Here is a 22,517-nt window from a genome sequence, read left to right as displayed (position 1 = left end):
GTCTTAGAGATCAGGGTGCGGGGAGTCTGTGACAAAGGCTGCTTGAGTACTGAGTGCTCAGGTGGTTACAGGTTTGCAGTTAATTTTGTAGCCAAGGTTTCAGATTGTTAGATATAACTAGCAGCTGAAAAAACACTGGTCTGAATGTCAGAAGACCTGTTCGCACCTCCTGGGTCTGCCTCAGTTTCCTCTCCCATGTGCTGTAGTGCCGTTAACTTACCCCCTGACACGTTGCACCGTATTACTTGTGTCTGCATTACTTGAGGACACCGACTGTGCCCTGTTTTTGTCTCCCGTCGTCATCCTAGGCACTTAGCACGAAGCTGACCTCATAACTGATATTTGTACGTATTTTTTGAATACTACGTTTTGCCACTAATTCTTTGTATGACTTTGGGCAAATCACTTGACCTTCACAGATCTTATTTATTTATTAAAAGATAAGTTTAGACAGGCGGTCCCTCATTCTCTTGCAGTGATATTCTTATTCCCATTGTTTTATTTTTACTGTGAATGAGCCTGTTATATTCTCTCTGTGGACATTATCTTCAGTTGAATATTATCTCGTGTAACTAGCAAGAGGCCCTCAAGGTAAAGGCAGGAGAGGAAAGTACTCTCCTGAGATTTCTAATTGGCAGAAATTGTTTCAAATGTTTGCATTTTTTTTTTTTTTTAAAGAATTCTTCTTAACCAAACATTGCCTTGAAAACTCACTTTGAAAAGAGTATTCATTCATTGCAAAGTAGGTTCAATGTTTTGTTCATTGACTTTTGTTTGTCTTCAGTTACAGGTTTATGATAATGGATCGCTTTGGGAGTGACCTTCAGAAAATATATGAAGCAAATGCCAAAAGGTTTTCTCGGAAAACTGTCTTGCAGCTAGGCTTAAGAATTGTATGTGCGCTGTTCTTGTTTTTGAGAAAATGGTTTTAATACGTAAAGGCCATTTTGTTTTAAGCTTGGTCCTCTGCTGGCTGGTGTAGGTACTGCACTCATTTATTCTCTGTGACGCTTCCCTAGCTGGACATTCTGGAGTATATCCATGAACATGAGTACGTACATGGAGATATCAAGGCCTCAAACCTTCTTCTGAGCTGCAGGAATCCTGACCAGGTAGTTTTATAACTTTAATTTCTACATTTAAAATGTGTTGTTTGAAAACAAATATGGTTGCATTGAACTTTTGAACCCATGCAGAAGTTTTACTTTTTGAAGTAGATATGGTAATAATAATATTTCTTCTTGACACTTTTATCTTGTTAACATTCTACATTTTTGATGCGATTTGTTGGCAGTTTATCAAGTTGGCTATGTTGCTCTAAATAATATTCAGGAGAAGGGCTTGTGATACAAAATGAATTTCAAATAGCTGTTTGGGGGTGGAAGCTTAAAATTACATAGTGCACCAATGAATTATGTTTGCCTGCCTGCTTTGTCACTTTTTTTGTTTCCTTTGTTCAAGAAATCCATCAAGTGTAAGTGTTCTGTTACTTGGAAAATTTGGTCTTTAACATGTTGATTATTCAAATCAATTGGTTGACAGATATATCTTAGCTGTCTAAATTTGTATGCCCTTAGGGTTTTGGCCACTGCTTGTCCGTCAGTTTGTTGTACTGTGGCGGCTTGCGTGGTGCTGTGGTGCTGGAAGCTGTGACACTACTGGTATTTCCAATACCAGCAGGGTCACCTATGATGGGCAGGTTTCAGCAGAACTTCCAGACTACGACAGACTAGGAAGAAGGACCTGGGAGTCAACTCCTGAGGGAGACTGGCCAGTGAAAACTTTATGAACAGCAGTGGAACATTTTCTGATACAGTGCTCAAGATGAGGCCCCCAGGTTGGAAGGCACTCACAATACAACTGGGGAAGAGCTGCCTCCTCAAAGTACAGTCGACCTTCATGACGTGAATGGAGTCAAGCTTTTGGGACCTTCATTTGCTGATGTGGAACAACCCAAAATGAGGAGAAACAGCAGCAAACATCCGTTAATAATTGGAACGTGGAATATATGAAGTGTGAATCTACGAAAATTGAAAGCTGTCTAAAATAAATGGAAAGCATAAAGATCAATATCCTAGGCATTAGTAAGCTGAAACGGACTGGTATTGGCCATTTTGAATCAGACAATCATATGGTCTACTATGCTGGGAATGACAAATTGAAGAGAAATGATGTTGCATTCATCATCAAAAAGAACATTTCAAGATCTTCGCTTAAGTGCCACACTGTCAGTGATAGAATAATACTCATATGCCTACAAGGAGGACCAGTTAAAATGATTTATTCAAATTTACGCACCAACCCACTAATGCCACAGATGAGGAAATTGAAGATTTTTACCAACTTCTGCAGTCTGAAATTGATCAAACATGCAGTCAAGATGCATTGGTAATTACCGGTGATTGGAACGCAGAAATTGGAACGAGATAGAGAAGGATTAGTAGTTGGAAAATATGGCCTTGATTATAGAAACAGTGCAGGAGGTCGCATGATAGAATTTTGCAAGACCGACCACTTACTCATTATAAATACCTTTTTCAACAACATAAATAGCTGCTATACGTGTGGACCTTGCCTGATGGATTACACAGAAATCAAATCAACTACATCCGTGGGAAGAGATGACGGAGAAACGCAATATCAGTCAGAACAAGTCCAGGGGCCAGCTGTGGAATAGACCATCGATTGCTCCATATGCAAGTTCAAGTGGAGGCTGAAGAAAATTAAAACAAATCCACAAGAGCCAAAGCATGACCTTGGGTAATATCCCACCTGAATTTAGAGACCATCTCAAGAATAGATTTGCTTCGTAGAGTGGTAATGACTGAGACCCAGGCAAGTTGTGGGATGACATTAAGAGCATCACACATGAAGAAAGCAAAAGGTCATTAAACAGACAGGAGAGAAAGAAAAGACCAATGTGAACGTCAGAAGATACTTTGAAACATGCCCTTGAACATAGACTAGCTAAAGCAAATGGAAGAAATGTTAATATAAAAGAGCTCAACAGAAGATTTCAAAGGGCGGCTTGAGAAGACAAAGTAAAGTATAACAAAATGTGCAAAGACTTGGAGTTAGAAAACCAGAAGGGAAGAACACACTTGGCATTTTCCAAGCTGAAAGAACTGAAGGAAAAATTCAAACCCCGACTTGGAATATTGAAGAATTCTACAGGGAAAACATTAAACGATACAGAAAGCATCAAAAGAAGACGGAAGGAGTACACACAGTCACTATACCAAAAATAATTGGTTGACATTCAACCATTTCAGGAGGTAACGTGCTCAGGAACCGATGGTACTGAAGGAAGAAGTCCAAGCTGCACTGAAGGCATTGGTGAGAAACAAGGCTCCGGGAATTGACAGAATACCAATTGAGACGTTTCAACAAACAGGTGCAGCACTGGAGGTGCTCACTCCTATTTGCCAAGAAATTTGGAAGACAGCTACCTGTCCACCCGACTGGAAGAGGTCCACATTTATACACATTCCGATGAAAGGTGACCAACAAAATGTGGGAATCATCAGACAGTTTCATTAATATCACACAGAATGTAAAATTTTGCTGAAGATCATTCAAAAGCAGTTACAGCAGTATATTGACAGGGAACTGCCAGAAATGCAAACCAGATTCAGAAGAGGATGTGGAACCAGGGATATCGTTGCTGATGTTTACCGGTGCTTTATTGACTATTCAAAGGCATTCAACTGTGTGGATCATAACAAGTTATGGATAACATTGCAAAGAATGGGAATTCTAGAACACTTAACAGTGCTCATGAGGAGCCTGTACATAGACTAAGAGGTAGTCTTTCAAACAGAACAAGGGGGTACTGTGTGGTTTAAAGTCAAAAAAGGTGTAGGTCAGGACTGTATTCTTTTAACATGCACAGTGGTTAAGTGGTCAGCTCCTAACCAAAAGGCCAGCAGTTTGAATCTACCAGCTGCTCCTTGGAAACCCTATGGGGCAGTTCTACTCTGTCCTGTAGGGTTGCTATGAGTCAGCATCGACTCGACAGTAACGGGTTTGGTTTTTTTTAAATTCAGCCTGTATGCTGAGCAAATGATCTGGGAAGCAGGGCTCTGTGAAGAAGAACACGGCATCAGGATTGGAGGAAGAGTCATTAACAACCTGCGTTATGCAGATGACACAACCTTGCTTGCTGAAAGTGAAGAGGACTTGAAGCACTTACTGATGAAGATCAAAGACCACAGCCTTCAGTATGAATTCCACCTCAACATAAAACAAAAATCCTCACAACTGGATCAATAAGCAACATCATGATAAATGGAGAAAAGATTGAGATTGTCAAGGACTTCAGTTTACTTGGATCCACAACCAACACCCATGGAAGCGGGAGTCAGGAAATCAAAAGATGTGTTGCACTGGGCAAATGTGCTGCAAAAGACCTCTTCCAAGTGTTAAAAAGCAAAGATGCCACTTTGAGGACTAAAGTGCACCTGACCCAAGCCATGGTGTTTTCAGTCGCCTCATAAACATGTGAAAACTGGACAATGAGTAAAGGAGACCGAAGAGTTGATGCCTTTCAGTTACGGTGTTGGCTAAGAGTATTGAATGTGCCATAGACTGGCAGAAGAACAACCAAATCTGTTTTAGAAGAAGTACAGCCAGAATTCTCCTTTGAAGGGAGGATGGTGAGACTTCACCTTATGTACTTTGGACATGTTATTGGGAAGGACTAGTCCCTGGAGAAGGACATCATGCTTGGTAGAGGGTCAGAGAAAAAGAGGAAGACGTCAATGAGGTGGATTGACAGTGGCGGCAGCTATGGGCTAAAACATAGCAAGGAGTGTGAGGACGGTGCAGGAGTGGGCGTTGTTTCGTTCTGTTGTACAGAGGGTCACTGTGAGGCAGAGCCCACTGGACAGCACCTAACAACACAAGTGTTTGGAATTTAAAGGCACGGTTCTTAGTTCATTACGTCTTTTTTCTACTTTTTACTTTCCCAGAAAAGGAGGAAAGCTAATGTTGTTATACCTTTGTTTGCATCTGTTTGGTTGAAGCAGAGAGATCTATACAGTTTTCTTGTCCGTGTTTCTGTGATTTTGGTAGAAGTAGGGTTTAGTTGACACTCATAGTCGGGCCACTGTACTTACTCTGTCACTGTGTTTTCTCACTTCTCACTGGATCGTGTGTAAGAAAGGAAGATTTAAACATTTTAAATGTGTTGTGTTCTGTGATGCTTGTATAATTATTTGTTCAACTCTATATTTTATTCTTTCTTTCAAACCCATGCTTATCTCCCCCTTGCTTAGATTTTCCTTGAACTCGCTTTTCTTTTTATATCGCCTTGTATGTGAACTTCTTCCCCCGCCCCTTCTCCTCAGGCAGTGAGTTGTGGTGGAGATAAGGAACCTCTAGAAGTGTGACAGAATGTTTCCATGCTGTGACATGATGACGTGGTAGTGGCAACACAGAATTCAGCTCGGCTGTTTCTGGCCATCTCGTTCTAGATGTTTCTAGGTTTAAAACAGAGATACAGACACAGCCACAAAGCTAGCTAAGCATCTGAATGATAAGGATTCCATTAATTGAAGTAGGCTGAAAACGTGTAATATATAAAAATACCACTTATTTCCCTTTGCGGTTAACTAGACGATGCTGCCTTTTGTTTAACTGAAAATATTTTGCAAGTGTATTGTCCTTGGCCATACGCTTTGGATTGGGTTGTTTTTCCACTGTGAGGTGTCGGTGCTTGATCCATTCCCAGGTTTTACCTCGGTGTCTTCTTGTGACCAAAAGCATACATTTGAGAGACAGTTACCCAGAGTTAGAGAGATAACGTGTTCTATGGACTAGAAGACAGTGGACTGTATTAGCTTCGTGTGCCAATCAGACATACAAGTACGTGCCCACAGGTGTGTGTAAGGGAAATTAAAGCTCAGTTTGAATTAAGACTTTAATGTATGGGATTTAAACGCAGACAAGAGCCTCATCTAGAAGTTCTGCAGATCACTATTATCTTCTGTGAGATACTTTTCTGAGTTAAATTGGTATTTGATGGTTTTACAAGTGATGAGGCAGAGGGATAGAAGATAACTAACATGCCACGTGACGTCTGAGTTAGCGGGCCTCGTACCTGGGCACCTTTCTGTGTGAAAAGTGGCTGTTGATATCAAGCAACAAGGACTGAGGTTTACTCTGCGCTCAGTTTTCTTTTAGACTGTAAGAATAAGTGTAAGATTTGTAATCCTTGCTCCAGTTGAGGAGACGAGATTAATTATAACACATAATTGTAAAAAAAAAGAAAAGCACGTAAATTTACAGGATATTGTCCAGACGAGAGCTACGTGGTTATTTAACATCTTTCTTTTTTTTATTTTCAAAAAAAAAAAAAAAAAGCCTGCAGAATTACTAAATATTTGCTATTGTTACTATTTTGGATCTCACTTGTTTTATGTGCTATGGTATATGTAGTCTCATAGGTTAATCTCCCTACAAAGTTTCTGTGCTTTAAAGGTATGTACTATCGTTTTGGCTTTTATTTGTCTGTGGTGCTTGGAACTTTATAGGTGTACTTGGTAGATTATGGCCTTGCTTATCGATACTGTCCAGAAGGAGTTCATAAAGAGTACAAAGAAGACCCCAAAAGATGTCATGATGGCACCATGGAATTCACCAGCATCGACGCACACAATGGTGTGGGTAAGTAGACAGCAGTCGAGCGAGAAACACTCTGCTGACAACTGCAAATCTGAATTCCTACGTGGTTCTTAACGCTGCATCGGTTACTTAATTGGTTCATTTTGAAGAGTCAGGGTAGGATGGGGAAGGAAGCGAGAAGTTAGACTTCTAAAATTGTGCGTCCAGCCGCCGTGAGTTCTTCTTTCCTGCCTCTTTCTGCCGCTCTTCAGAGGTAACCAGCAAGTTTTAGTAGTGAAGATTTTCTCAACTGCTGCGAGAATTTTTTGTTCTGGCTTTACTCAGTTTAATAGGAGACCCCGTTTTCTGGACCTTTTAGGAATAGCTTATAGCAATTTGAGTATCTTCACATTTTCCAAGGGCAATATTAAATGTATTATTGTTTTATAATTTGTTTCCTAGACTGTTAGTCTCAGTTTGAACCCCTGACATCTACCAGTATGGGTTTTAACGTAAATTATTAGTTGGAGGTAAGTTCTCTCTTTTATACTGCACAATGCTCAGTACTTTTATTAAATGCAGTCAAAACTGTATGATGAAAAACAGACCCTAGAGTTGATCCTTTTGCCTTGCTGCTTTGTGTGTCCTTGAAATTATATCTTAGAGGTGATCTCCATATGCCTAATCTGCTGCTTTTGTTTTTGTAGCCCCGTCGCGGCGCGGTGACCTGGAAATACTTGGTTACTGCATGGTCCAGTGGCTGAGTGGTCATCTTCCTTGGGAGGATAACTTGAAAGATCCTAATTATGTTAGAGACTCCAAAATTAGGTAAAGGAGCACTGTTAATAAGTTATTTTGGGCCAAATCATGAGAAGTCAGATCATTTTTACTAGAATTTATTGATGAGAACTGTAGCTTTAACTGATAGAGATGTCGAAATAAGAGAGGTACTCAGTAAACAGCAAGTTCTTTGGTCTTTTTTTCTGTTTATTTGAGAAGAAGGTCTCAGCATGTTAGGATGCAGCACAGTGCTGCCTGACCTGATGATATAACAACGTCCTGTGGCGTCATTTTTGACAGATACAGAGAAAATATTGCAAGTTTGATGGAAAAATGTTTTCCTGAGAAAAACAAGCCAGGTAGGAAAAGTCTTCTTAAATTTTATACAGATTTTGTTTTGGGGGGGTTGGCGGGGGGTGGGGGGTCATACTGTCCTTGGACCGACTCTTAATGTAAAAGCTTAGGTATTTTTAAGGCTGATCATTGTCCTAGGGTCTGCACGCATCACAGAAACACTTCCCTTTTCCAAGATGGGCCACATTCACTCTTCAGCCTCATTCAGTTACTATTCAGGGATGGCAGGAAAGGAGCAGAGCTTGTTTCATTCATTCATTCCTTCAGCATTTATTGAGGCTTTGTGTGCCAGGGACCGTTCTAGGCACTGGGGATACGTTTAGTGAACAGGACAAATAAAAAGCCCTGCCCTCACAAAACAATGAGTGGGTTTTATAGTGTGCCGCGTGGTTAGTAGCGGCCGCAATGAGCTCAAGCACGACAAAGATTGTGGACGTGGCGCAGGACTGGGCAACGTTCCGTTCCGTTTTACATTGGGTCGCTCTGAGTCGGAACTGACTGACGATGGCACCTGACAGCAGCATCAACATGATTAGTACTCTGGAAGAAGGAGAAAGCAGGGCATTGAAATGGGGGGTGTTGGGGTGTGGCGGGGGGAGGATTGAATTCTAAGTAGGGTGGCCAGGGATGGCCTCACAGAGAAGGCGATGGTTGAGTATTTGTATAAAGGAGGCGAAGGGTGGGCTGGTGGAGGACTGGGAAAGAGTATCCTAGGCAGAAGGGACATCAGCCCTGGTGTGTTAGGAATGCCTCGTTTTAGGCCATTGGCTTTGGCTTTTACTTTGAGCAAGAGTGGAAGGCTTGGAGGGGAGCAGCGACGTGAACTGTCTTACTGTTAAGGGAAATCTCTCTAACCTCTCTATTCTGAGGGTAGACTGCTTGGGGAGCGGGGAGGGACAGCCAGGAGGCAGGCCGGGACCGCTGCAGTAATCCAGGTAGGAGGCAGTGAGAAGTGATCAGTTTGGACATACTTAGAAGTCTTTACAAGCTTTGCTCACTTGGCTCCTTCTCAGGGAGGCCTCCCCGACCGTATGCTGTTTGAACTTGCCTCCCCACAACCATACCAAGAGATGGAGCACGATTGGCATCTCAGTTTCCCCTGTGTCTCCTGCTGGTCCTTACCCTCTCCCTCCTTGACTGACTTCTCACACCACAGATTGTGAACTTTACAGAAATGGACTCATGCGGTGAACAGCACAGACAAAAGTCACTGCCCTCGTGAAATTAATGTTCTAGTTCTTCCGTGCCTTTTACCTGTCACTCTGCATTACATTTGTGAAATCCTTCCCACTGTTGCCTGCTAAACGGTAGGCTGTTCATTTTATGTAGTGTTTTATTGTATTTATGTATCTGCTGTTGGGTTGTTTCCAGCTTTTGACAGTTACACGTTGCCAGTTGAACACGCAAGTGAATAGTCCACCTGAAGGAGGCTTTTGTGGATTGTCTGAGGAAGGGGTCACGTTTCTTCCCCACATTCTTGTTTATATCCAGTTGATTGGCATCCTTTCTTGAAAAGACCACTCTCTCTGTGGTGCCACCTTTGCCATAAGTAAAGCATCCATTCTGTGGATCTGTTTATGGGCTCTTCTCTTTACTGTTCTTTTTGTCTATACTTGGACCACACTGTCTTACTTACTGTAGCTTTATCCTGAGTCTTGGTATCTGGTAGCCTGAGTCCATCCAGCACTGTTGCTCTTTAAACTTGACTTTGCTATTCTTGGCCCTTTGCGTTTCTTGGTAAATTTTACAATCACCTTGTCACTCGCCCTCTACCCCAGGTTTGCTGGAACTTTGTTTGGGATTGCATTGACTCTGTAGACTGATTTGGGGAGAAAATGGGAGGGGCGGGAGCAGGTTTTAGGGGCAGAACAGGAGTTTGGATCTGGAGTAGTTGGGATTTGAGATGACAGTCGGACTTCCAAGAGCTGATATATGAGGCAGTGGTATGTATCTCTCTCTCTGTGTGTCTCTCTAGGTCTCTCTCTGTATCTGGAGGTCGGGGGAGAGGGCTGGCCTACAAACATACATGTCTGAGTCATTAGCCAGAGATGGATTTTTAATGCTGAGTTGGGTGGATCTTGACTAGCAGTGTTTGTTTTTATGGGCATGCTTCTGCTTCAGTGTACAGTAAACTTTTATCCTTTAGAGACTGACTTTTCTCCTTTGGGGAAAAACCAGACCTTGCTTGTCTCTTTCCTCGGCTTGTTCCTGGTCTGTTTTACTCCTGATTCACACAAAGAATGCAGCCATCTTCTCCAGAACTAGTGGCTCCCATAGCAGAAAAATATTGACTACGATGTTCATTATACTTTAGGACATTTTATTTTTGTAATTTTTATTCTAGGTCCCTCTGTATTTTTTTAGAGCTTTAAAACTACAGCAGTTATTTTTATGCATATTTGAATTTTTAAGTATATGTTTTGTCTTATTTTCTCTCACAAAGATATTTTTTACATTGTATCTCAAAATAAGTTTTTTATTTGACTTAATTTGACAGTTCATGAGTGCAAAAGCATACTTTTTATTGAAGAAATGATTAAAAATATACATTTTAATATGTTGTGCATGTACATTCTGATTTTACTGTAGCATGAAGCATTCTCCTAGAAGTAAGAAAAAAAATACTGGATTTGTGATTAAAAATCACGAACTAATCATGTTATTCTTTTAGATGAAATTGCTAAATACATGGAAACAGTGAAATTGTTGGACTATACGGAAAAGCCTTTGTATCAGAATTTACGGGATATTCTTTTGCAAGGCCTGAAAGCAATAGGAAGTAAAGATGACGGCAAGCTGGACCTCACTGTCGTGGAGAATGGAGGTTTGAAAGCAAAGACGGTAACAAAGGTGACTTCTGTTATTACATTGTCCTTTGGGCCTCTTGTGATTGAATTGCAACAAGTAACTGGTTTTAGGGAAGTAAAGCAGTAGCTCAGTAAAGAAAACTAACAGAATGCTTAGTAAATTAAATATTTATTCCCACCATGTAAAGGAAAACTTGGTATTATATAGAACAGTATCTAGAAGGTTGTAAAAAGAAACGAATATTTATACATCCTTAGGTCCTAAGCCCTGGTGGTGCAGTGGTTAAGAGCTGGGCCGCAAAGTGAAAGGTCAGCAGTTCAAATCTACCAGGCACTCCTTGGGAACTCTATGGAGCATTTCTACTCTTACTCTGTCCTGTAGGGCTGCTGTGGGTCAGAATTGAATCGTTGGCAGTGGGTTTGGTTTTTGGTTTATATCAAGCCATTCTGTTTCTAAAAAGATTCTAATGTGGGGCTCTGATACGTGACCAAGGGGTTCTGAGGGGCCATTCAGGCCATAACTTACGTTCTTGTCTCCCAAGTCACCCCTGTAGATTGATTTTGTCTCTCAGTTTTTTCTTGTTTCTGGGTATGGCCAAGGAATGGAAGTTTACCATTTGAAAATTTATTTTGCTCTTTAAAGAAATGTCAGTATATAAATCTTTGTATCTACATATAAGGTGATTAATTTTCTGGAAAGAAATGTTAAGAAATAATTAGCTTTATGGTAGAAGCATTGTGCCAGCATGTAAAGGACCGGCATCACTTTAAAATGTAGATCATACAGGTGTACATTTTCTTTTTATATAAAATTAAATGATTACTCATTTCTTATTATTTTTATGAATAACTTACTGATTTCCTTTATGATCGGAAATGATTTAATTAAAAAATTAGCTACTTTGAAATGGAAAAGGAAAACTGCTTTTAGAAGAAAACTAATTTTTCCATTATTGACCATTTTTACTGTTAAATCTGTAAATTCCAATAGGTCATTCTGCATTTCCTTTGGAAATGCCATATTCCAAACTATGAGAAAGTCCAAAAAGGGTTAGAAACAAATTTCCTCTCTTTAAAATCATAAGCCACGTCTTAAAAGATTTTTGTTCGGTGATCAGCAGCATCCTTTGACGTACAAAGGAGATGGGAAGTTTGTAATTGGATCATGAACTTGACTTTCTTTGGGGAATAGTAGGTCTGTCTGTAATGTCATCACACAGCCTGAAATTACACGTGGCCTACATAGACATTGTTTTTTTCAAAGCTTTGTCTTGCTTGCATCTGATCCATTTTTGTGACCAACAAATATGCTGAAACCACAGGCAGGTTAGGAGTGGGGAGGAAAAATGAAAGCCGGTGTGGGCTCGCCAGCGAGGTGGTGACACTGCTGTGTCAGCGTGCGTCGTGTTGCGCTGGAAAGGCTCTTTGGTTTAGTATTTATAGCTGGTTTCTTTAAGGCGCTCTGAAACCTTGCCGGCTGGCAAGTGATGCTGCTGCAGTGAGAACTTGTCCAGAGTGGCTCCCCCTTTGCAGATCACTATTGTTTGGGCCTGCCTGCTGGAGAGAACATGGCTTCTGCAGCTTGGCTGCCTTTACCACTGAGAAGGTCGGCCTGCTGCGGAGCTGGCATCTGTGACCTCATTCTCCTGTGCCCTTGGGCGGCTGGAAATTTCCTGTTAGATCATCCCCTACATGTATGAACCTTCATTTAGGGGGAAAAAATGAAAACCAAGCCCAACTACTAGGAGATTTGCTTCATTAGTTACTTTCCCCCCCGCATAACTGACACAGGGTATTCTTTGCATTTAAAAGTTAAGGAAAAATCATGAGGCTGATTTAGATTTTCTGTGTTTTTTTTTTTTTTTAAACCACAGACCCTTTTCTTCAGGCAAACTGTAAATACCCACGTTAGAAACAGGTCGAGACAGAGCTGTGCAGGCTGAGAAGCTGGGGCCCTGTGAGGAAGGGCTCTCTCCTTTGGGAAGCAAGTCTGCTGCTCCGTCTCAGTCAGAGGCGTATCTCTGAGCCTGCCCTCCCCCTGGCTACTGGACGCTCAGAGCTAGACGCAGTGTGTAGTCTTAGCAACTGTATTCATCTTGTCGTTAGCATATTTGCTCACTTTTCTTTTGCCCCAATATTTAAAAACTTTTTTTTTTTTTAAATGTATGTTCTTTGCCTTTATTAGATTCAAGTCTCTTTTGGAAAGGGGTAGGTTTAATCAATTCAGTGTATATTTATTTTTAGGTTCCTAAGAGATATTTTTTTTTTTAAGAGATAACTTGTTTTGGTAAAAGCTGTAGAATTTAATGCAATACGCAAGGTTTCTGTCCATTTTTGTTTGTTTGCTTGTTTTGTAGCCATGCCTGATTGTAGTACTGCGTATTTGGAAACTAGAGTGAGGTAGGAATTTACCTACTTGGAAATGTTTTCAGCTTAATAACCTAAGAGTTCTGTTGAAGCACAGAATTTTGAGATGGTGGTGAGGCCGAAGAACAAAAGAGACCAAGTACCAACCTGCCGTTAAAAAGCCAAGGATTCTCATTGTTGATTAGAACTAAATACTTAAATTAGAATCTGGTGGTGTAGTTCCCAAGGTTACTGGTTGAAGTGTGTATTGTTAAATCCACATTCAGCAGTGTATCTAAGGTCCAGTTTATGTACCTGGTCTAGGCCAGGTCCCTGGGGCTACGGAGATCGATAACATGTAGTCGCATCCTGAAGGAATTCCTCCCTGTCCTGTAGGAGTTAAGAACAGCTTGATTTGCCAGAAGGCTTAGAAGGTAAGTGGGTATTAAGGCCTCTGTTGGCAGTTTTCTTCTAGGGTTTTGATTAAGTTGCCTGCCCAGGCCAACAGAAAGAGCTGTTCATTGGAGGCGCTTGGGTCTCATCCCTGGAAATTCGTTGGGTGTGTATAGAGCATGGCCCTGCGATCTTTATTGTTTTTTCATTTTCAGGCAGTGTGTATCGTCATTCCCTGTCAAAGACGTGCACATACCCTTCTTTCCACCTCCCCTGGCTTACTTCTTTTTTTTTTTTTTAAGTCATATTATGCTCGCTGGCATTTCTAGAGTACCTGTGAAAATCATCAACTGCTGTTGATGAACTAACCTGCTGCCACTCACCCCGGCACAGGAGCACAGGCGCTATCTTGCGAGCCAGTGGCCCGCAGCTGTGCTCTGGTGGACAGCGTCCTGTCTCTGAGGGGATCTCACCTCATGGGGAATTTAATGTATACCATGTAGCCCAAAGCTTAAGTCAGACTGTGGCAAACATACTGGCCCAATGTGGTGAAAATCTGTGTAGTTTTCAGCATGGTATGGTAATAGGGAATACTACTTTAATTTTATGAGTTAACATTGTTAGGGTTGATACGTTTCTTTCTGTTTTCTAATGGTTGTTTGGTTGTAGTTTTGTATGTGGGTGGGTTCAGTGTTTACCAGCAATTCTTCTTAGCAGTTTCATTGTTGAGCTCTTTATTTTGAGCCTTCTCTTATTTGGCTGGATTTTATCGAATAGCTTTTTCCTCCCCTAACTCAGGGCGTAGTGGTTAAGAGCTCGGCTGCTAACCAAAAGGCTGCCAGTTCGAATACTCCAGCCGCTCATTGGAAACCCTATGGGGCAGTTCTGCTCCATCCTGTAGGGTTGCTATGAGTTGAAATGCACTCGACGGCAGCAGTGTAACATGTAAAGTGAGAGTGTGGCTTAAGTACAGAAAAGTGCACAAATACGTGTGGAATTTGCACTTATACAAAGTAAACATCTGCATTGAAACACCGTGGAGATCAAGATACATGTCCTCCCCAGAACCCTAGAGACTTCAGTCCTTTCTTAAGCGTTATCCTTCATTTACAGTGACCAGCATTTTGACTTCTAAGATCATAACTTGGTTTTGCCTTTGTTTTTTTCTTTGAGATTTATAGTAATGGAACCATACATTCTTCTTTGTGTCTGTCGTCATTTAAACGTATGTTTGTGATTTTCCGTGCTGTTGCAGGTAACGAGAGTTTGTTTTTCACTGCTGTGTCAGTACTCCATGGTATGACTGTACCACAATTTATTTATCCTTTCTGCTGTTGATGGGCATCTGAATTGTTGCCAGTCGTTGGCAATTGTAGATAATGCTGTTCAGAATATTCTTGTAATTCCTTTTCTGTAATACTCGTCTTGTGTTGGGTGCATACACAGGAGTGGAATTGCTGGGGCATCGGGCTTGCGTGTGTGCAGTTCCGTCAGTACTGCCAAGTGCTTTCCAAAGCCACTCTGTCCGTGTCCGCCCCCACCAGCAGCTCAGGAGAGGCCCAGTTACTCACCAGCACTAACTGTTGCGTTATATTTAATTTTATCCTTTGTGGTGGGTTTGTAGCAGTATTTCTTTATGGTTTTAATTTAATCTCCTTTAAGAATAATTGGATTTTGAACACCTTTTCATGTGCTTCCTGGCTTTTTTTATCCTCTTTGTGAAGTGCTTTTCAAGTCTTCTGCCTATTTAAGAAATAATTGAGTTGTCTGTTTTCTTTTGGTTTTGACAGTGATGAGTACTTCATATGTGTACACTACATGTATCGCACGTATCTGCTTCTGGTTGATGATTTATCTTTTCCCTCTGCTGATATGTCTTTTAATGAGCAGAAGTTCTTAATTTTAATGAAGTCTAATTTGTCAGACTTTTTCTTTATCGTTAGTGCTCTTTGTATTCTGTTTTTGACTTCTGCCTGAAGATCATGGAAATATTCTCCTATGTTATTTTCAAAAAGCTTTATATTATCTGTTGCATTTGGCTCTACAGTTTAACGGAAATTGATTTTGTGTGTGGTGTGAGTCAATGTTTATTTTTCCCTGTGGACAGCTAGTTCATTGAAACATTTATTGAAAACACCATGATGTCACTGCATCACTATAGTGGGCTCTCCAGGGGCCATCTGTGTGTGGGTCTGCTCCTGAATACCCTGTTCTTTACCACTGGCCCACTTGTCTGGCTTTGACCAGTGCCATACTGTTTGAACTGCAGGCCCATTAGTCCTCAAAGTGACATCTTTGCTTTTAGCACTTGAAAGAGGTCTTTTGCAGCAGATTTGCTCAATGCAGTGTGTCTTTTGATTTCCTGACTGCTGGTTCCATGGGTGTTGATTGTGGATCCAAGTAAAACTAAATCTTTGACAAAGTCAGTCTTTTCTCTGTTTATCATGATGTTGCTCATTGGTCTAGTTGTGAGGATTTTTGTTTTCTTTACGTTGAGGTGCAATCCATACTGAAGGCTTTGGCCTTTGATCTTCAGCAATAAGTGCCTGAAGTCCTCTTCACTTTCAGCAAGCAAGGTTGTGTCATCTGCATAACGCAGGTCGTTAATGAGTCTTCCTCCAATTCTGATGCCCCGTTCTTCTTCATAGAGTCCAGCTTCTTGGATTATTTTCTCAGCATACAGATTGAATAGGTGTGGTGAAAGAATACAACGCTGACGCTAAACCACGCAATATCCCCTTGTTCTGTTCGAACCACTGCCTCTTGATACGTGTACAGGTTACTCATGAGCACAATTAAGTGTTCTGGAATTCGCAGTCTTTGCATTGTTACCCACGTTTTATTGTGATCCACACAGTCGAATGCCTTTGCATAGTCAATAAAACACAGGTAGATACCTTTCTGGTATTCTCTGCTTTCAGCCAGGATCCGTCTGACATCAGCAATGGTATCCCTGGTTCCACGTCCTCTTCTGAAACCGGCCTGAATTTCTGGCAGTTCCCTGTCGATACACTGCTGCAGCCGCTTTTGAACGATCTTCAGCAAAATTTTGCTTGCGTGTGATATTAATGATATTGTTCTATAATTTCCACATTTGGTTGGATCAGCTTTCTTGGGACTAGGCATAAATATGGATCTCTTCCAGTCAGTTGGCCAGGAAGCTGTCTTCCATATTTCTTGGCATAGACGAGCAAGCACTTCCAGCGCTGCATCTGTTTGTTGAAACATCTCAGTTGGTATTCTGTCAATTCCTGGAGCCCTGTGTTTTGCCAGTGCCCTCAGAGCAGCTTGGACTTCTTCCTTCAGTACCATCGGTTCCCGATCATACGCTACCTCCTGAAGTGGTTGAACGTTGACCAGTTCTTTTTGGTGTAGTGACTCTGTATTCCTTCCATCTTCTATTGATGCTTTCTGTGTTGTTTAGTGTTTTCCCGTAGAATCCTTCAGTATTGTAACTTGAGGCTTGAATTTTTTCTTCAGTTCTTTCAGCTTGAGGAATGCCAAACATATTTTGCCCTTTTAGTTTTCTATCTCCAGGCCTTTGCACATCATTATAATACTTTGTTGTCTTAAGCCACCCTTTGAAATCTTCCGTTCAGCTCTTTTACTTCTTCATTTCTTTCTTTTGCTTTAGCCAGTCGACGTTCAAGAGCAAGTTTCAGAGTTTCTTCTGACACCCATTTTGGTCTTTTCAATGAGTTTTTGCTTTCTTCATATATGATGTCTTTGGTGTCATTCCACAACTTGTCTAGTCTTCAGTCATCAGTGTTCAATGCGTCAAATCAATTCTTGAGATGATCTTTAAATTCAGGTGGGATATACTCAAGGTCGTATTGATAGACACTTAGGGGTTCGCCACCATAGAGAGTTCTTAATTTGAAAACACTGCTCTCTTCGCTTCCACCATTCAATGTTGCTGATATTTGTTTCTTGTTAGATTTTCAGTTTTCCGCTCTCAAAGCGTCTTCCTTTCTCCTTATCCTGGGCATTCTCATTTTCACCACAGTACGCATAGCTGTGTGTGTGTTTGGTGTCTGTGGTGTGTGTGTGTATGCATGTGTGTGGTGTGTGTGTATATGGCATGTGTGGTGTCTGTGGTGTGTGTGTGGTGTCTGGTGTATGTATGGTGTGTGTGTGTGGTGGTGTGTGTGGTGTGTGTGGTGGTGTGTGTGGTGCATGTATGTGTGGTATGGTATGTGGGTAGGTATGGTGTGTGTGAGGTGTCTGTGGTATGTGTGGTGTATGTGTGTGGTGTGTATATGGCATGTGTGGTGCATGTGTGTGTGGTGTATATGGCATGTGTGGTGCATGTGTGTGTGGTGTTGTGTGGTGCGTGTATATGTGGTATGGTATGTGGGTATGTGTGGTGTGTGCATGTGGTGAGTGTTGAAAAACATATCATTGTACATCTGTGTTTCTTTTCTTCTAATCTCTTTTTCTCCCTGAGACTCTTACCACATGAATCTGAAAACTTCTGAATCTAGCTTTCACATTTCTTAACTCTTCTGCCAAATGTCCTTTTTCTGTCTTTTACCCTGTTCTGAGTAGATTTGTGGGCTTCTTCTAGCTCACTATTTTCATCAACTGCTGTGTTCTGTTTTTCAGGCATGTTTTAAAGGAACTGGTTATTGTATGTCAGCTTATTTTTGTATAGGTGTGATAGTCTCTTCAGTCTTTTTGAGGATAGTGATTATGATAGTTTTTTTCTATTAACTCTTTCAGCTTAGGGGCTAGTTCTTCTATTTGAGTTTAGTGTCTTTTTTGGTGCTGTGATTTTTCTTAGACATTTGGCAGTTTTTTGATATTTTTTGTTGATTGTCTAATTTTAATAGTACGTTTCCTCAGCCCAAATTGTTTTGCCCCTTGACCTGTTGGTTTCAAGTTATTCTCATTACAAGCATCTCCTCCCAGTGATTTCAGGGGGTGAGTGAAGCTCCTGGCTACATTGCTTGTTTTCTGGGCCTTAGAACTTCCTGTTTCACCTGGGGGCCACGTCTACTTCTCCAGTTCCTTCTCCAGTCTAAGCAAAACCAAACCAGACCAGTTGCCACTGAGTCGAGTTCAACTCAGAGCGACCCCGTGTGTTCAGAGTAAAACTATATTCCATGGGGTTTTCAAGTCTGTGGCCTTTGAGAAGCAAGTCACCAGGTCTTCCTTTCGAGGCACCTCTGGGCGGGTCTGAACCGCCAACATTTTGGTTAGTAGTTGAGCTCTTAATTTGCGCCACCCAGGGACTCCCGACTCGTCTGAGTGGGCCTTTAAAACAGCTGACTCTGGTTCTAATGCAGGTACCGTAAAGCAGGGGGGAGGAGCTGTCAAAGGTCCGGCTGCCTGGACTGTACCTCAGACCAATTAAATCAGCATCTCTGGGGGTGGGGTCCAGGCTTCAGTATGTTTTTAAAAGCATCCTAGGTGATTTTATTGTTAGATATGGTTGAGAACCACTGCCAACCAGAATTTGAATATCTAAATTCTAGCTTGTATGTAGAAAACAAGCCCGTTTGTAACTAGGCATAGCAGATAGTGGGCATTTTAGACTTTAAATAATAGCACCTATCAGTCATGTGACCCAGCTTTACATGTGGGCAGTGAATACACCTTCCGTATTTTTTTTTTTATATAACTTTTATTAAGCTTCAAGTGAACGTTTACAAATCCAATCAGTCTGTCACATACAAGTTTACATACATCTCACTCCCTACTCCCACTTGCTCTCCCCCTCTTGAGTCAGCCCTTTCAGTCTCTCCTTTCTTGACAATTTTGCCGGCTTCCCTCTCTCTCTATCCTCCCATTCCTCCTCCAGACAAGAGTTGCCAACACAATCTCAAGTGTCCACCTGATATAATTAGCTCACTCTTCATCAGCATCTCTCTCCCACCCGCTGACCAGTCCCTTTCATGTCTGATGAGTTGTCTTTGGGGATGGTTCCTGTCCTGTGCCAACAGAAGGTCTGGGGACCCTGGCCGCCGGGATTCCTCTAGTCTCAGTCAGACCATTAAGTTTGGTCTTTTTATGAGAATTTGGGGTCTGTATCCCACTGATCTCCTGCTCCCTCAGGGGTCCTCTGCTGTGCTCCCTGTCAGGGCAGTCATCGATTGTGGCCGGGCACCAACTAGTTCTTCTGGTCTCAGGATGATGTAGGTCTCTGGTTCATGTGGCCCTTTCTGTCTCTTGGGCTCTTAGTTGTCGTGTGGCCTTGGTGTTCTTCATTTTCCTTTGCTCCAGGTAGGTTGAGACCAATTGATGCATCTTAGATGGCCGCTTGTTAGCATTTAAGACCCCAGACGCCACATTTCAAAGTGGGATGCAGAATGATTTCATAATAGAATTATTTTGCCAATTGACTTAGAAGTCCCCGCAAACCATGTTCCCCAGACCCCGCCCTTGCTCCGCTGACCTTTGAAGCATTCATTTTATCCCAGAAACTTCTTTGCTTTTGGTCCAGTCCAATTGAGCTGACCTTCCATGTATTGAGTGTTGTCTTTCCCTTCACCTAAAGCAGTTCTTATCTACTGATTAATCAATAAAAAAAACCCTCTCCCACCCTCCGTCCCTCCCCCCCTCGTAACCACAAAAGTATGTGTTCTTCTCAGGTTTACTATTTCTCAAGATCTTATAATAGTGGTCTTATACAATATTTGTCCTTTTGCCTCTGACTAATTTCGCTCAGCATAATGCCTTCCAGGTTCCTCCATGTTATGAAATGTTTCACAGATTCGTCACTGTTCTTTATCGATGCGTAGTATTCCATTGTGTGAATATACCACAATTTATTTACCCATTCATCCGTTGACGGACATGTTGGTTGCTTCCAACTTTTTGCTATTGTAAACAGAGCTGCAATAAACATGGGTGTGCATATATCTGTTTGTATGAAGGCTCTTGTATCTCTAGGGTATATTCCCAGGAGTGGGATTTCTGGGTTGTATGGTAGTTCTATTTCTAACTGTTTAAGATAACGCCAGATAGATTTCCAAAGTGGTTGTACCATTTTACATTCCCACCAGCAGTGTATGAGAGTTCCAATCTGTCCGCAGCCTCTCCAACATTTATTATTTTGTGTTTTTTGGATTAATGCCAGCCTTGCTGGTGTGAGATGAAATCTCATCGTAGTTTTAATTTGCATTTCTCTAATGGCTAATGATCGAGAGCATTTTCTCATGTATCTGTTGGCTGCCTGAATATCTTCTTTAGTGAAATGTGTGTTCATATCCTTTGCCCACTTTTTGACTGGGTTGTTTGTCTTTTTGTGGTTGAGTTTTGACAGAATCATGTAGATTTTAGAGATCAGGCGCTGGTCGGAGATGTCATAGCCGAAAATTCTTTCCCAATCTGTAGGTGGTCTTTTTACTCTTTTGGAGAAGTCTTTAGATGAGCATAGGTGTTTGATTTTTTGGAGCTCCCAGTTATCGGGTTTCTCTTCATCATTTTTGGTAATGTTTTGTATTCTGTTTATACCTTGTATTAGGGCTCCTAGGGTTGTCCCTATTTTTTCTTCCATGATCTTTATCGTTTTAGTCTTTATGTTTAGGTCTTTGATCCACTTGGAGTTAGTTTTTGTGCATGGTGTGAGGTATGGGTCCTGTTTCATTTTTTTGCAAATGGATATCCAGTTATGCCAGCACCATTTGTTAAAAAGGCTATCTTTTCCCCAATTAATTGACACTGGTCCTTTGTCAAATATCAACTGCTCATATGTGGATGGATCTATGTCTGGGTTCTCAATTCTGATCCATTGGTCTATGTGCCTGTTGTTGTACCAATACCAGGCTGTTTTGACTACTGTGGCTGTATAATAGGTTCTGAAGTCAGGTAAAGTGAGGCCTCCCACTTTCTTCTTCTTTTTCAGTAGTGCTTTGCTTATCCGGGGCTTCTTTCCCTTCCATATGAAATTGGTGATTTGTTTCTCTATCCCCTTAAAATATGACATTGGAATTTGGATCGGAAGTGCGTTAAATGTATAGATGGCTTTTGGTAGAATAGACATTTTTACTATGTTAAGTCTTCCTATCCATGAGCAGGGTATGTTTTTCCACTTAAGTATGTTCTTTTGAATTTCTTGTAGTAGAGCTTTGTAGTTTTCTTTGTATAGGTCTTTTACATCCTTGGTAAGATTTATTCCTAAGTATCTTATCTTCTTGGGGGCTACTGTGAATGGTATTGATTTGGTGGTTTCCTCTTCGGTGTTCTTATTGTTGATGTAGAGGGATCCAAGTGATTTTTGTATGTTTATTTTATAACCTGAGACTCTGCCAAACTCTTCTATTAGTTTCAGTAGTTTTCTGGAGGATTCCTTAGGGTTTTCTGTGTGTATAATCATGTCATCTGCAAATAGTGATAACTTTACTTCTTCCTTGCCAATCCGGATACCTTTTATTTCTTTGTCTAGCCTAATTGCCCTGGCTAGGACTTCCAGCACGATGTTGAATAAGAGCGGTGATAAAGGGCATCCTTGTCTGGTTCCCGTTCTCAAGGGAAATGCTTTCAGGCTCTCTCCATTTAGAGTGATATTGGCTGTTGGCTTTGCATAAAAAAAAAAAATAGATGCCCTTTATTATGTTGAGGAATTTTCCTTCCATTCCTATTTTGCTAAGAGTTTTTATCATAAATGGGTGTTGGACTTTGTCAAATGCCTTTTCTGCATCAATTGATAAGATCATGTGGTTTTTGTCTTTTGTTTTATTTATGTGATGGATTACATTAATGGTTTTTCTGATATTAAACCAGCCTTGCATACCTGGTATAAATCCCACTTGATCAGGGTGAATTATTTTTTTGATGTGTTGTTGGATTCTATTGGCTAGAATTTTGTTGAGGATTTTTACATCAATGTTCATGAGGGATATAGGTCTAAAATTTTCTTTTTTTGTAATGTCTTTACCTGGTTTTGGTATCAGGGAGATGGTGGCTTCATAGAATGAGTTGGGTAGTATTCCGTCATTTTCTATGCTTTGGAATACCTTCAGAAGTAGTGGTGTTAACTCTTCTCTGAAAGTTTGGTAGAACTCTGCAGTGAAGCCGTCCGGGCCAGGGCTTTTTTTTGTTGGGAGTTTTTTGATTACCGTTTCAATCTCTTTTTTTGTTATGGGTCTATTTAGTTGTTCTACTTCTGAATGTGTTAGTTTAGGTAGGTAGTGTTTTTCCAGGAATTCATCCATTTCTCCTAGGTTTTCAAATTTGTTAGAGTACAATTTTTCATAATAATCTGAAATGATTCTTTTAATTTCATTTGGT

General features: G+C 41.1%; 1 protein-coding gene across 5 annotated transcripts in view; it reads left to right on the top strand.

Moving 5' to 3' along the window:
• VRK1 (VRK serine/threonine kinase 1) overlaps positions 1-22,517 on the top strand; it is a 136,939-nt gene that overhangs the window by 94,851 nt on the left and 19,571 nt on the right. For all 5 annotated transcript variants that reach the window (XM_049897673.1, XM_049897670.1, XM_049897669.1 and 2 more), the window contains exons 6-11: positions 785-893; positions 1,020-1,112; positions 6,534-6,666; positions 7,311-7,431; positions 7,684-7,742; positions 10,409-10,587. In XM_049897673.1, the coding sequence (XP_049753630.1) occupies positions 785-893; positions 1,020-1,112; positions 6,534-6,666; positions 7,311-7,431; positions 7,684-7,742; positions 10,409-10,587 (694 nt within the window). The remainder of the gene's footprint in view (positions 1-784; positions 894-1,019; positions 1,113-6,533; positions 6,667-7,310; positions 7,432-7,683; positions 7,743-10,408; positions 10,588-22,517) is intronic.

This window comes from Elephas maximus, chromosome 10, assembly GCF_024166365.1.
Source record: "Elephas maximus indicus isolate mEleMax1 chromosome 10, mEleMax1 primary haplotype, whole genome shotgun sequence".
Lineage (NCBI taxonomy): Eukaryota > Metazoa > Chordata > Mammalia > Proboscidea > Elephantidae > Elephas > Elephas maximus.
The sequence above is the reverse complement of the archived record's forward strand: the minus strand, read 5'-3'. Positions and strand labels throughout refer to the sequence as shown.